Source organism: Chrysochloris asiatica, unplaced genomic scaffold (genome assembly GCF_000296735.1).
Source record: "Chrysochloris asiatica unplaced genomic scaffold, ChrAsi1.0 scaffold00021, whole genome shotgun sequence".
In the NCBI taxonomy this organism is placed as follows: Eukaryota; Metazoa; Chordata; class Mammalia; order Afrosoricida; family Chrysochloridae; genus Chrysochloris; species Chrysochloris asiatica.
Window position 1 is genome coordinate 12,176,491 of NW_006408539.1, and position 14,998 is coordinate 12,191,488.

General features: G+C 42.9%; 1 protein-coding gene across 1 annotated transcript in view; it reads right to left on the minus strand.

Annotated features, from left to right (window-relative positions):
- The window catches only part of CPLX4 (complexin 4), a 31,380-nt gene that overhangs the window by 14,299 nt on the left and 2,083 nt on the right, over positions 1 to 14,998 (minus strand). Inside the window, exon 2 of the mRNA XM_006837528.1 lies at positions 9,623 to 9,710. Coding sequence (XP_006837591.1) covers positions 9,623 to 9,710 — 88 coding nt within the window. The remainder of the gene's footprint in view (positions 1 to 9,622; positions 9,711 to 14,998) is intronic.

Consider the following 14,998-nt stretch of genomic DNA (forward strand, 5'->3'; position numbering starts at 1 on the left):
GTGAGGTTGGCCCAGGATCGAACATTGTTTCGTTCTGCTGTGCATGGAGTCGCTATGAGTCGGTTCCGACTCGATGGCACCTGACAACAACAACAACAATACTTTGAAAACTAGAGATAACCAACAGAATCTGGGCACATGTATATGAACATTAAAAATATTTACACAGTTGGCATGGTTATGTTCCACAGACCAGGTTGTTGTTGTTGTTGTTGTTACATGCTGTTGAATCCAGGTAGATCATGTGAAAATCTGCATTATGTGAAAGTGGAGGATGACTACATCAGGTCACAAAATGGATAATTACATAACTGTCAAATTACATCGACACACAACTGCCAGATCACATCACTACACAACTGCCGGACCACTGAAAATCATGACTCGGCCAAGGGACACAGCTGTAATCACCACAGGTAGCAAGACTCTCTCTTGAGAACTCAGCATCGGTTACTGCCAGGCGTATTTTGTCAACGTGCAAGATAATGGGACAGCAAGTCTTTACTATAGTCATAAATGTGGAAGGTCAGATAACCAGAGAGTTGGTAAGTGGAAAGTAGGTATATATTTCGGTAGTTGCAACAACATAGTCAAACATAGCATAAATCATGACGATGACACAAATTTCCTTCTGTTATACCTGAAGCCTCCTTGAGTCAGAACTGGCTGGACAGCATTCAATAGCAGCAGTGATATATTCCTCAGATGACCACAGTTTGACTGCTGCACTGATATGATTACTTAACTGATTACTGCCAGTGAAAGCAATCATCAGGGAACATCAGTAGGGCAAACAGTGTTGTCATTAACAATTAATAACAAATTTGGGCTGTGGGGCCTTTTTTGGTTTGTCTAGAAGGGCAGACCTACATTGTTCCTCTTGAAAGAAGCCCAATCTGCTTCTCCCAATCAGTAATGAAGTAAAACTCCTTTTCAGAGGAGACAGCAGCCAAATGATTTCTTTAGAAAACGTAGTTCTAGTTCTAGAATGTGCCGAGTTACCCTCATTAGACCTGACAGCTCCGGGAAGACATTTTCCTGGACTCTGCACTTGGTGGGGTGGGGACACAGAAAGGGGAAGGGTCCAGACCTACCCCCCACTGTGATGTGACCCTGAGGAATTGTGAATGGGGTGCCCTGAGGGTCCTTGTCCTCGTTAGCTGGAGGGCATATTGAATGTGTCCAATTCCCTGTGGACCGTTAATACTATTACTGCATCTGCTTGCCCATTGTGGATTTGATAAAATGGCCCAAGACTAAGTTCCCTGCTGACACTTGGTGGGGGTGGGGTGGGGGAGAGATTGTTATTCAAAGCCCAGTAAGGTCTGGGAGTCTCTTGCTTTCTGCTCAATACCATTTTTTCTGTCAGATAATTGTGTTCCATTATAAACTCTATCGTCACAGATGGAGACACCATGGCACTATAGGGGAAGCACTGGATTGTTGACTACCAGGTCGGCAGTTCAAATCCACCAGCTGCTCCTCAGAAACCCTATACGGAGTCACTATGAGTTGGAACTGACTTGATAGCTCTCAATAACAACAACATAGGGGGGACGGGAGCACCATGGCTCTGTAGCATCAGCATTGGACTACAAACCTGAAGGTTGGCAGTTCGAGTCCACCAATCACTCCACAAGAGAAAGATGAGATTTCTGCCATCACAAATATTCATAGCCTCAAAACCCTATATAGGGTCATGGAGTTAAAACTGAGATGACAAAAGCTAACACAGGGAGAACAGGGAGTCCGTGAGGGCTACAAATACTTAGTGTGGCTGCTAACCCAGAGTCTGGCAGTTTGACTCTAACCAGAGGTACCTCAGAAGAAAGGTGTGGCAATCTACTTCCGGAAAATCAGCCATTAAAACCCTTATAGAGCACAATTCTACTTTGACACCCATGGGGTTTCCAGGGGTTGGCAACTGGTTTGAGTTTTTGGTTCGGAAAAATGGTAGTGGTGATTGTGGTAGTGTGCTGTTGAGCCAGTTCCAACTTTAAAAACCCTGTCTAGGCTTTCCAAAGGAGCTCTGGTAGCGTAGTGGTTATGAGCCGGGCTGCTAACCTCAAGGTCAGCAGTTCAAAACTACCAGGGGTTCCATGGGAAAATGATAAGGCTTTCTGATTTACAGCCTAGGAAACCCTGTACAGGGTCGCTATGTGTTGGAACCGACTCCATGGCACATCACCACCACCAACACCACCATAGGGTTCCCAAGGCAGCAAATCTTTACAGGAGCAGAAAGCCTCATCTTCCTCCCACAGAGCAGGTGGTGGATTCAAACCACTGACCTTGCAGTTAGCAGCCCAACAAGTAACTCACTATACCACCAGAGCCTCCTTAAGGGAAAATAGAGCATTTAAAAACACTGAAGACTAAGGAGGCCCTTGGGAGTCTTTTGACTTAAATAGGGGTTTTATGTGCTCCAAGTGTATACTTAGGATATATGCTTTTCTGTAACTAAAAAATAAATAAAAGTTTAGCTCGAGTTGAGGTGTAACACCATAGTCCATGGGGTAACTCAGTCAAATGGCACAATATAGCTCACAAAGATGATGTTCCATTTCCTGGTTTGGTAAGTAGTGTCTGGGATCTTAAAAGCTTGGGAGTGGCCCAGCTAAGATATGTTGTTGTTGTTACATGCCGTGGAGTTGGTTCCGACTCATAGTGACCCTGCACAGGGTTTCCGAAGCTGTTAATCTTTACGGGAGCAGAACACCTCATCTTTCTCCTGTGGAACAGCTGATAGTTTCAAACTGCTGACCTTGTGGTTCGCAGCCCGATTCGTAACCACTATGCTACCAGAGCTCCTTAGCTAAGATATACCTATTGGTATTTATTCATGAAGAGCAAAAGAGAAGGAAGGAAACCCAAATACTCAAAGAAGAAACTCATCTACAGGACTAATAGTGTACATGAATCATTGCCTCTCGTGCCTGAGACCAGAAGAACTAGATGGTGCCCATTTACCACTACTGACCATTCCAACCAGAGGTGCAGTAGATGGTCCTGGATAGAATGGGGGAAAAAACGTAAACCAAAACTCAAAAAAAAATTTAAAGACCAGACTTACTAGACCAATCGAGACTAGAAGAACCCCTAAGACGATAGCCCTGGGACACCACGTACACTTGGTCCTCAAACCACTCCAAGAGGCCAACTTTCAGCCAAATGACAGATTAGTTGTTAAAATAAATAACATCACCCAGGAGTGCTGTGCTTCTCTAAATAATGATCTAAGTAAAACCAAACGATAAACATTTACTTCTGACCAAAACTGAGACAGTAAGGGGGAAAGACAGGGAAGCTAGATAAATGAAAAAAGAACAACCAGAATTGAAATAATGGGAATTTGACACATTGTGAAAATTGTAACCAATGTCACTGAATAATATGTAGAGACATTGTTCAATGAGAACTTAACTTTCTGTGTAAACTTTCATCAAAAGCACAATAAAATGTTTTTGTTTTCTCAAGAGTCTAATGAAAAGCAGCTACCACTGGTGTTGAGGAGCAGAGGTCGGGTAGAAGTCTAGACTCCCAGTTCTCTGGGGATAGCAGGCTCCTCCTTTGGGAAGAGAACTCAGGAAGTAGAGAGCAAGAGATGGGATGGCAGGCATGTTCTTCAGAAGATCTCAGCTGCTGAGCCCAGGGAGGGGCTCTGTTGATTCCTGCCAAGCCTAACTCTTTGGGGACCAGGCTTCCACTCACCCTCCCCTAGACTGCTGTAGGGACTTCCTGGGTGGGGCTCAACAACTGACTGAAAGGCTGAGGTTCAAGTCCACCCAGAGGTACCTCATAGTTGTGAAAGACCAGTCATCGGAGACCCCACAAAACCCAGTTTGGGTTGGGTTGGGCTACTGTCGGAGTCTCAGCATCTGTCAGCTCTGCTTCTCATCTCTTTCCTCCAACTTGCCTGTTGTTGTTGTTGTTGTTAAGTGCCATCAAGTCTGTTCTGATTCATAGCAACCTTGTCTAGGCTTTCCAAGTAACAGCTGGTGAGTTTGAACTTCTGCCCTTGTGATTCAAACTGACCTTGCGGTCCAGTGCAGTGCCACAAATTCATCTACAAGTGGCCATTAAAACAAACAAACAAACAAACCAAAGCCGCTACTATTGAGTGATTCCCACCCATAGTGACCCCATGTTGGGTTTCCAAGACTGTGAATCATTATGAGCTCAGACAGCCTCATCTTTCTCTTGAACAGCAGCTGGTGGGTTTGAACTACCAACTTTGCAGTTAGCAGCCCAGCCCCAACCCACAGCACCACCAGGCCTGACTCTCTCCATCACAACCCCAGGCTTTCCAGGGCCTCGTTGCCCTCAATGGGACATTTAGGAGATGGAATCCTACAGCTTTTACCCCCATGGTGGTTTTCTGATGGCATCCTGAAGGTCCCGCTCTACCGGCTTCCTCTACAGAATCAGAGAAAGCAATGAGACCCAGTTTGTCATAACCAGCCGCACACAGCCGGTCCAGGTAGGTCTGCCTGGAACAGAATTAGGATGAAAGTCCAGCATTCACAGGCTGGGAGGGAACAACCCCTCACTCTCTTCATGGCCCTGCCTCAGCTTCTCTCAAGGCCCAATATGTCCAATCCCATCACCTCTTCCTCAATTACCACTATTTCCAAATCCCTCACCTTCCTAGGTACTGGGGAGACACCTCTCCCGGTGCCTGGTGAGCGGATCCCACTCGGCAGAAGCGATCGTCATTCATGCGGCCACACTCTCCTGCTTTGTGCTGAGAACTGCAACTAGAAAGGCCAGCACAGTGACCACTTTAAATAAAATACACAGTCTGGTCCTTAATAGAAACAAGGAGTCCCTGTGTGGTGCTAATGGTCAATGCCTCGTTGGTGGTTTATGCCCAGCTAAAGGTGCTTCAGAACAAAGGCCTGGAGACCTGCCACAACCTTGAAACCTTATGGTTCTACTCTGCACGTGTTGGGTTTATGATTCTATTCTGCGCACATTGGGTTGCCACAACACGGATTAGAAGGCAACTAACAACAACAAGAAGAATATTTTTTAAGTAAACGTTTTTTAAAAATGTCATCTCCAGGCATTTCTGCCCCTGCCCGTTTCCTTGATACAACGCACGGTTCCCTAGGAATGCCTTCTGCTCCGGCATGTGTGTATTTTCCTGCTGATTCGGTGAACACCAGGGGGCGCTCTCCATGCTGCAGCCCCGGGAAAGGCTGTGCATAGACCGAGCTGCTGCTGATTTTAGCCCGTGAAACGTGTTTGTCTCCCAGGGTTCTCGCTTCTAGCCCCCGGGGGCTGTGGCAGGTCTGTGGAAGCTGGTGTTGAGGATGGGTGTGGGGGATACAGGAGGAAAGGTGGGGGATCGTCAGACTCTGGTAATGTGGGTCAGCCATGGGAGAAGCTCCTACGGATGGGGCTGACTTTAGGGTGCTGATTTGGGCTGGGAAGTTGGACACATCTGGACAATGGGTATTTTATATGATTCCTATCAGTGTCAGATAGCCCTTTAACCAAGGTAAGCACAGGCTTATTTGTGCTTTCTCACTAATCTGTAGTGAACACTTTTACAATTTTACATCATATTCAAGATTCTGCTTGTAGGTATGGCTGGCATCTGTCTCTCTCCCAACCCCTTCCTGCAGAATCAAAGTCTCTTTTCGTATTTACACTCCCTGACAGGAGTGGAGTGCCCAGTAAACAAGGTAAGCGTGCACTTACTTATGCTTACTGGATACTCTGTGCTGGGCTTCTATTTATTACTGTTTTTATGGACTGTGTGCAATGAATTTGAATTTCATTGTGGTTTTCAAAAAGCAGGCCACTGTATTACTCGTTTTTGTTTTTCAGTGAAGTAGAGTGAGGTGGCACTGTAAGATAAGCACTGGACTGCTAACCACAAGGTCAGCAGTTCAATGAGGCTTTCTGCTCCTGTAAAAATTGACAACCTTACAACCAATATTGTTGTTGTTGTTAAGTGCTGTTGAGTCCATTCTGACCCATAGCCACCCTGTATAAGGTTTCCGAGGAGCAGCTGGTGAGCTTGAACTGCCAACTTCGCAGCACAGCTCATTAACCCACAAGTGCCACACTAGGACTCCAGAAACAATATACAGGGTCACTATCAGAATGGAACGGACTCAGGGACAGTGAACAACAGAGACTCAATTAAGCTCTCTTTCCCACAGTTTCTTAAATTCTGATTTAAGTGAAAGTTTACACAGCAAACAATCTTCCCATTCAACAGTTGACACACATTGTGTTGTGTGACCTTAGTGACACTTCTTTCAGTGTAGCACTCTCCCGCTTTCTCCCTGGTTCCTTCTTCTTTCCTGTCCCTTCCTGCCATCTGAGCTTTGTTTTTGAGCAAATGCTTTGTTCTGAGCAGAATGTTCCTCACAAGTATTATTCATTTTCTAGATCTGCCTGCTGTTTGCTGGTGAGGTGAAGCCTGGGGGTGGGTTCATTTTCAGGCCTGAAGGGTGTTTATGGGCCACAGTCTTGGGGGTTCCAGGAGTCTATCTGACCAGGAAGTCTGGCCTTTTTTTATGATTTTGAATTTTGTTCTTATACTTTCCTCCCATTCTGTCTAGGATTTTCTATTGTTCCAATCCGTTGTTGTTAGGTGCCATCCAGTTGGTTCTGACTCCTACACACAACAGGACAAAACACTGCCCGGTCCTGTGCCAACCTCACAATTGCTGTTATGCATAAGCCCATTGGTGCTGCCACTGTGCCAATCCATCTTGTTGGGGTCTTCTTTTTTTTTGTTGACCTACCACTTTACCAAGCATAATGTCCTTCTTCACGGACAGGTTCCTCCTTAAAAATTGTCCTAAGTATCTCAGTGTAAAGAAAATGAAAATCCTCACCACTGGACCAATAAATAACATTCTTATTAATGGAGAAAAGATTGAAGTTGTCAAGGACTTCTTTCTTCTTGGATCAACTATCAACACTCATGGAAGCAGCAGTCAAGAAATCAAATGACACATTGCATTAGGCAAATCTGCTGCATAAGACCTTTTCAAATGTTGAAGAGCAAAGATGTCAGCTTGAGGACTAAGGTGTGCCTGACCCAAGCCATGGTATTTTCTATAACCTTATATGCATGCGAAAGCTGGACACTGAATAAGGAAGACAGTAGAAGAATTTATGCTTCTGAGTTGTTTTGTTGGAGGAGAATATTGAAAGTGCCATGGGCTGCCCATAGAACCAACAGATCTGTGTTGGAAGAAGTACAGAGTGCTCCTTGGAGGCCAAGATGGCCAAACTTCGCCTCTCGTACTTCAGACATATTGTCAGGAGAGACCAGTTGCTGGAGAAGGATATCATGTTTGGTAAGGTGGAGGGTCAGAGAAAAAGAGGAAGACCCCCAACGAGATGGATTGGCCAGGTGGCAGCATTGATGGACTCAAGCATGGCAACAGTGATGAGGTTGGCCCAGGATCGGGCAGTGTTTCATTCTTCTGTGCATAGGGTCGTTATGAGTCAGTACCCACTCGATGGCACCTAACAACAACAACATGAGGGACTAAGTCTTGCCATCCTGACTTCTAAGGAGTATTCTGGGTGTATTTCTCCCAACACAGATTTGTTTATTCTTTTGGTGGCCCATGGTACTTTCAATACTCCCCTCCAACACCATAACTCAAATGCATCAATTGTTGTATGGTTTTCTTTATTCATTGTCCAATTATATAATTAGTATATAGTGAATAATATACATTTTATATATTAATGTAATATAACATATATATTATTAAGTGCTGTTGAGTTGGTTCCAAATCATAGCCATCCTGTATAGCATTTCTGAGGAGTGGCTGGTGGGTTTGAACTGCCAATGCTGCAGTTGTTTGCAGTCCAGTGTTTATCCTACAGCACCATACCAGGACTCCAAATATTACTATATGTTGTTGTTCTTAATTGCTTTCGAGTCAGTTCCGACTCATAGCGATCCTGTATAGGACTTCTGAGGAGGAGCTGGTGGGTTTGAACTGCTGACCTTGTGGTTTATGGTCCACTGCTGATCTAAGATATATTAAGTGGAGAGACAGTTATACTAAAAAGACTCTTGAGGCTGCATTGCTTCAGAGTGACACAATGTAGTCGAAACCCAGTCCTACTTTCATCTCTAAGAAAAGATACCAAACTATAAATGAAATGGCTCAAAGTCATCACAAACAAATCCTTAAGAACCCCTATCCTGCAGAAGATACATGCCCAGTGCATCACCTGTGTGTGTGTAGGTTTAATTTTTCTTTCATTCCAAGTAAGATTTGTGGGTCCAAATGAACACTATTAAGTGTTTTGACATTCCCATGCGTCACAATGTTATCCATAGTTTATTATGATCCACACAGCCTAAAGCCTTTGCGTAGTCCATAAAACACAAGTAAACATCTTTCTGGTATTCTTTGCTTTCAGTTATGATCTGATCCATCTGATGTCAGTAATAATATCCCTTGTCCCACATTCTCTTCTGAATCCAGCTTGAACTTCTGGAAATTCCCTGTTGATATATATATATATATATATATATATTTTTTTTTTTTAATGGCGACGGCACAGGATGTTTTATTGTATTCCATACATAAGATTGGAGTCCTGGGCTGGCACTATAGGATAAACACTGCACTGCTAACCATAGGTTGGCGGTTCAAACCCACCAGATGCTCCCTGGAAATCCTACACAGGGTCATATGAGTTGGAACCAACTCAACAGCACTTAACAACAACAACATACGTAAGATAATCATGAGTCAGAGCTGAGTCAACAGCAAGTGACGACATAGATTCGCGTACCACCATTATAACCAGGATAGAATCCTGTTCCATTACCCACAAAACACTTCTTTGTTTTGCCCCTAGCAGTCCCTGACCCCTTCTTCCATTGGTCTGGTCCCCATCACTGTTCTTTCCTTGGAGAGTGTCAATACATTGAAGTCTATGAGAGTCACAGAACTCTACAGGATGTCTTATATTTCCAGATCCCACATGTTTTCTGCCGCTGATAGAATGCAGCCTTGCCACTTTCCTATTGTTCCTTTTAGTGGAAACATTTAAATTTTCCTTCTCTTACACAGCCCGCCGACTCAACTCTTTGCAGGTTTTACTTTAGTATCTAACCCTTTGAGACTAGTTTCTTTCACTCAGCATAATGCCTTTGAGAGTCATCATTGTTGTATGTATGATATTTGTGTATTTAAAAAAAAAAAACAGATTTTACATAAACATGTCATCTATAGGTCTAAGCTCCATTGGTGGAGAGGAGGTGACAGTTGATAGAGGTTAAAGGCTGGAATCCAGTTTGGAAGAAAGCCTAGTTCAATGTTTTTTTTTCAAATACCAAAGCCCTCAATGAAGAATAAGACAGAAACGTGTGTGTGTACATCTATATTCATAAAGGGGACCCTTTTGCTGATGGTCCAATATTCTCTTTCATTTTTATTAACTAAAAAGTGACCACTGGCACTGTAGGATAAGCACTGGACTGCTAACCACAAGGTCAGTGGTTCAAATTCACCAGCTGCTACTTGAAACCCTATACAGGGTTGCAATGAGTCAGAATTGACTCAAAGGTACTTAGCAACAACAAAGATGTGGCCGTATGTTGTTTGTGTTAAGAGACTCTTACCTTTGGAAGTCTGTACTTTCCTCGAAGATGGACTCTGAGGCACGCCCTCTCAGCCTTTTTGTGTGTGAAGGTGGCATCTCTTTCTATTCTGAAGGTTCAAGAGGATAAAGTTAAGGACACAGAAATTCAAGACATTCCAGGTCCTGCTCCCGTCACTGGATGCTGGAATACACTTACCAATCCCTAGTGCAGGCGGAAACCGGGGCAACAGGACAGTTACCGTATCAATTCAGTGTATCCTTGACCATCCTGTCAATTCTGATTCATGGAGACCCTGTGTGTACTGAGTGGAACTTTTCCATATGTTCTTCTGGCAACTCACCAGGCCTGTGTTCCATGATGCCACTGGTAGACTAGAACTGTCAACCTCTAAGTTAGCTGCCACCTACCTCCCCAACCACTTCCCACCCCTGTAAGGAAATTCCAAATAGAAAATCAAAGCTTTTCATTCTCTTGGTTGAAAATAAGGAAGTGGCTTCACTTCTCCCTGTTCTTTCTGAATTGGTACCTGACAATTTGACATTGTCAACTCTTTCTCTGTCTCTTTAAAAGGCACATTTCCTCAGGGACCTGGGAACCATCCCTTTTCAAATATGATCGTCAAGGAAGATCATATCCTCCCTCTCATTAGATTAGGATGACTTCAGGTTTCCTTCCTTAAAGATATTAAAAATGAGCAATTTTACCCAGAAACGTGAACATCAGGGGTTGCTCTAGGGAGCTATATAGAGCCAGATTTCATCCTGTCTTTGACATCTCTTTAGCAGATTTCTTACAATGCATCATATTCCGGTTTGATGCTTACTGAAGAATGAAAGTTTTCTTTCTCTTCTGTTTTTGTGGAGAAGTTTTCTGGGTCGGGAGTAGATTTTCTTTCAAGTAACTATCCCCCAACACCTCTCAGTTGCCCACAGCTAAATGGGCAGCTACCTTTAGACTATTGGACCACACTGGTGAATGCAATCTTCTCTTGGGGAATTTGGAGTTGGGATGTGAAAAGACAGAGACATATAGTGTGGCCAGAACTGGGACAGATGGACCTGGAGGCAGGGCTGCTGTTTCCACCTGTCCTGAGTTCTGGGTGAGAGAAAGAGAGAGAGAAAGAGAGAGAGAGAGAGAGAGAGAGAGAGAGAGTGTGTGTGTGTGTGTGTGTGTGTGTGTGTGTGTGTGTGTTTTGGGGATGGCCTCTGAGAAGGACACTGAGCGGCCTAGCAGTGGTGGAAACAAGAGATAAAAAGTGTCCCACATACCCTTTGGTTGGTTGATGATGCATGGACGGGATTGTAACCATGGCAATGAAATGATATACGATAGAATGAATATAAAATTAATGTTCTCCCATGTAAATTATCACATAATTCACAATAAAACATTTATTAAATAATAATAATAAAAAAGTGTCCCAACAGCTTTTAAGTGCCTGGTTTAGACCCATGGGTGGACTGGTGGGATTACTGCTCATGGGTTTGGTGAGGCATCTTGCATCTATAAAATGAATCCCATTTTAATTTTCAGGTGGGTACGTTGCAGTCCTAGTGTGGCACTGTAGTGCTGGACTGCTAACTATGAGGTCGGCGGTTCAAACCTACCAGCCACTCCTCGGAAACCCCATATAGGGTTGATAGGAGTCCAAATCAACTGGATGGCACTTAACAACAATGCTGGTTTCTAAGGTCCCTGGGTGAACTCTAACTTCCAACCTTTAGTGAGGGGGTGAGTTAACTTTTGACACCATCAGAGACTCTGGCATCAGTACAAACACACCTGTTGCTGTCAAGTTAACTGACCCATGGTGACCCTGTGTGTTACAAAAGCAGGACTGTGCTCCATAGGGCATTCTTGGCTGTAACTTTAGGGGAGCAGATTGCTAGTACGTTTCCGGTGGTACTACTAAGTGGGTTTGAATTGGCAGCCTCAAGTAGTTGAGAATAAACATACTTCATGCATATCACCACTAAAACCCATGGGTGCTATTAAGTCAACTCCAACTCATAGCAACAATAAAGAACATAGGGTTCCTGAGGTCCTGGGGTGATGCTGTAGGATAAGCACTTGACTACAAGGTCAGTTTGAACCCTAAGCTTGGCAGCTCAAACTCAGCAGCTGCTCCTTGGAAATCCCACACAGAGTCACTAGGGGCTGGAACCAACTTGACAGCACTTAATAACAATAACAAATTTTTACAGAAGCAGATTACCGCATCTTTCTCCTGTGGAGCAGCTGGTGGGTTTGAACTGCTGACTTTTCTGTTAGCATCTGAGTACTTTACCACTGTGCCACCAGGATTCCTTATATCATTAACTGTTGTTGTTATGTACTATCAAGTCAGTTCCTACTCATAATGAGCTCTTGGTAAGGTGGAGGGTCAGAGAAAATGAGAAAGACCCCCAGTGAGATGGATTGGCAAAGTTGCAGCATCAATGGGCTCAAGTGTGGCAACAATTGTGAGGTAGGCCCAGGACTGGACAGTGTTTCGTTCTGTTGTGCATAGGGTCGCTATGAGTCGGTACCGACTCGATGGCCCCTAACAACAACAAATAGGGCTTCTGAGGAGCAACTGGTGGGTTTGAATTGTTGATCTTGCGATTAGCAGTCCACTGCTTATCCTACAGTGCCACATCAGGACTCCAGATCATTATCTTCAGTTACATATTTGTTTACATATTTTTCTTTTGAAGTAAAATTTACATGTAATTAAGTGTGCTATTTAATGAGCTCCTATAATTGCATATTCCTTTGTAACCCAATCCCCTATCAAGATATCAAGCATCACTGGCACCTGAGAAAGAGCCCTTAGGCCCCCAGCCTCTGCCCTTACATGCTGAGAGGCAGCTACTGTCTTTTTTCCACATCCATCAGTTTTGCCTGTTCTTGAACTTCATGGAGATGCAATCATACATTATGTATCCTTCTGTGAAGGTGTCTTTCACTCAGCATTGTGTTTCCGGCATCTGTATACATTATTTTATTAGTTATTTGCTCCCTTTTACTCTGCTGTCTACTTCCAAAAAATTAGCCATTGAAAACAATTCTAGTCCAACTCTCACTGGGTCTCCATGAGTCCAAGTTAAATGACTGGCAACTAACAACAGCAATATATTTTAATAATATTTAATGATATTTAATAATATTTAATGATATTAAAATATATTTAAATAATATTAAAACAGCTTTTCCATGTACTCTTTTGTAAGTTTCTGTGACATATTTGTTCAATTCTTTTACTGTTTTTCGTTTGTGTGTGGTTTTTAGTTTTTTTTGGGCTTTTTTGTTGCTTTTATTGGGTTTAGGTGGTTGGCTCTGTGGGATAATGCACTAGACCACAAAATCTGTTTGAACAGCAAGGTCGTTGGTTCAAACTCACCAGCTGCTCCTCGGAAACCCTATAGAGGGTTGCTATGGGTCAGAACCAACTCGATGGCAATTAACAACAATTATCCAACCTATATTCCCAGTCTGTGGCTTACCTATTTATTTTCTTAATTTTTTTAAGGTTTTTATTATGGATTGACAGAAAGTTTATAGGACAGATCATCACTTTTACATTTAACAAATCATTCACCTTGTTGTTTCATTACAATGGTCATAATCCCCTCCATGTACCATCAATTAACAGCATTTCTCTCTATCCACTTTAGCTTTATAAAACAAACAAACTAACAAAAAAAAAAACCACTCAGGCATATATAATAATTTACATCCCCAAACGGCCCATTCTGCAAGTCTCCCTCCTGGCCACCAGCTCTTAGTCCCTTTCTTCCCATAAATCTAGAGTCTTCAACCGCTCCCCCTCTCCATGACCCCATTTCTGCCTCCATCTCTGGGTCTCTGGTGTTGCTGCTTCTCTAGATAAGGTCCTGCATTCTGCTTGTGCACTTCTCCCTTGATGGTCCTAGGGTCCTCTGTTTCTGGACTGTAAGATTAACCACTCCCCTGTTTCTGTTACAAAACCACAGTTGCAATTAGTCATGATAACAATTATTCACTATTGAATCATACAAATCTCATCCCCATTTCTTTTCACCAGACCCATTGAGACAAGATGAAATCTATTCAGTGGGGACTCTTTCTTTCCCCCCATACTCTTAAAACTAAACTCCCTCTTGAAACCTTGTAAGCCAGTCACTCTGTGCCTTTATTGCCCCCTCATTTTAGGTAGCCAATGTCTAAGTTGCCCGTCCCTATCTACCCTGTGTATAGAGGGAATAGCATTGATACTTGATATGAAGACTCTCTGTTGGTAGAGTAACTATGTCTCTGAGTATAGGTCAGGTTCATCAAATTGTAGCAATTTACCCTTGTTTCCTTTATTTAAAAAAAAAAAATCTTTTTTGTGTGTGTGTGTGCTGTTCCTCTAGTTGAGTTCTGATTATCAAGCCATCGAGGCTAGGTCAAATGGGTATAATCTGTAAGTTTATGCATCTCCCCTCACTTCATATCAGCTGGATGCTTCACTCTCAACTGGACTCCTTGTCTTGTTATGAGTTCCTAAATTGGGTGACTACATAAATGTTGAATATTTTCACATATATAATAAGTCAATTAGTTGGCAAATAACTCAATCCACTGACTGACCATAACATTTGGCCATTTTGAGCTTTGAAGAAAACTAGGGCGTTAGGCAATCCAGCAGCTTCCTTCCTTTAATCAGATTTATTGTTTGACATAGTAAACGATATTTTACATGATCAGGTGTGTAGTAGAAATTTCAGACCTTTCTTTTTTTGCTGTCCCTCTTGAGCTGAGACTGTTTGGTGCTATTGTTCTTGGCTTATTTTTTTATTATACTGATTTTTCTTGTATGTTACCAGCTGATAGTATCAATTCTCATGCTATAGGTAAAACGAGTCAATATCCAAGAAAGGCTGCTTCTTAACTTAAGAACAGCATTTTTATAGCGGCATTTACTTTTCTTTGTGTTTTTTCCCCTGCAGAGAATATTCTAGGTAGTTTATAAACCACAATTTCTTTCACAAGAATAGATGACAAACTGTCCACTCAATGTAGGTCTTTGATTTTCTTAGCTTCTTCCAAGTCCTTGACCTTTCACCTATAATCATCTTAGCAATGGGACTTGGGCAATTTACCATTAGCATAACAGTTAAGGTGAGAAAATAAGTACCTTTCTTTTATAACATATGATGAACATTTAACCTCTAGATTGATGCTTCAATTCTCAGTTGATTATTAAAAGACTCTTTAACTAATTCTGCCTTAAGCCTCTAACCTGTAAATTTGTTGTTTTGTTGCTAAATGCTCTGCAGTGGGTTCTAACTCATAGAGACCCTGTATAGGGTTTCCGAGGAGCGACTGGTGAGTTTGAACTGCAGACCTTGTGGTCCAGTGCATTACCTGCAGTGCCACTCCAGGACTCCA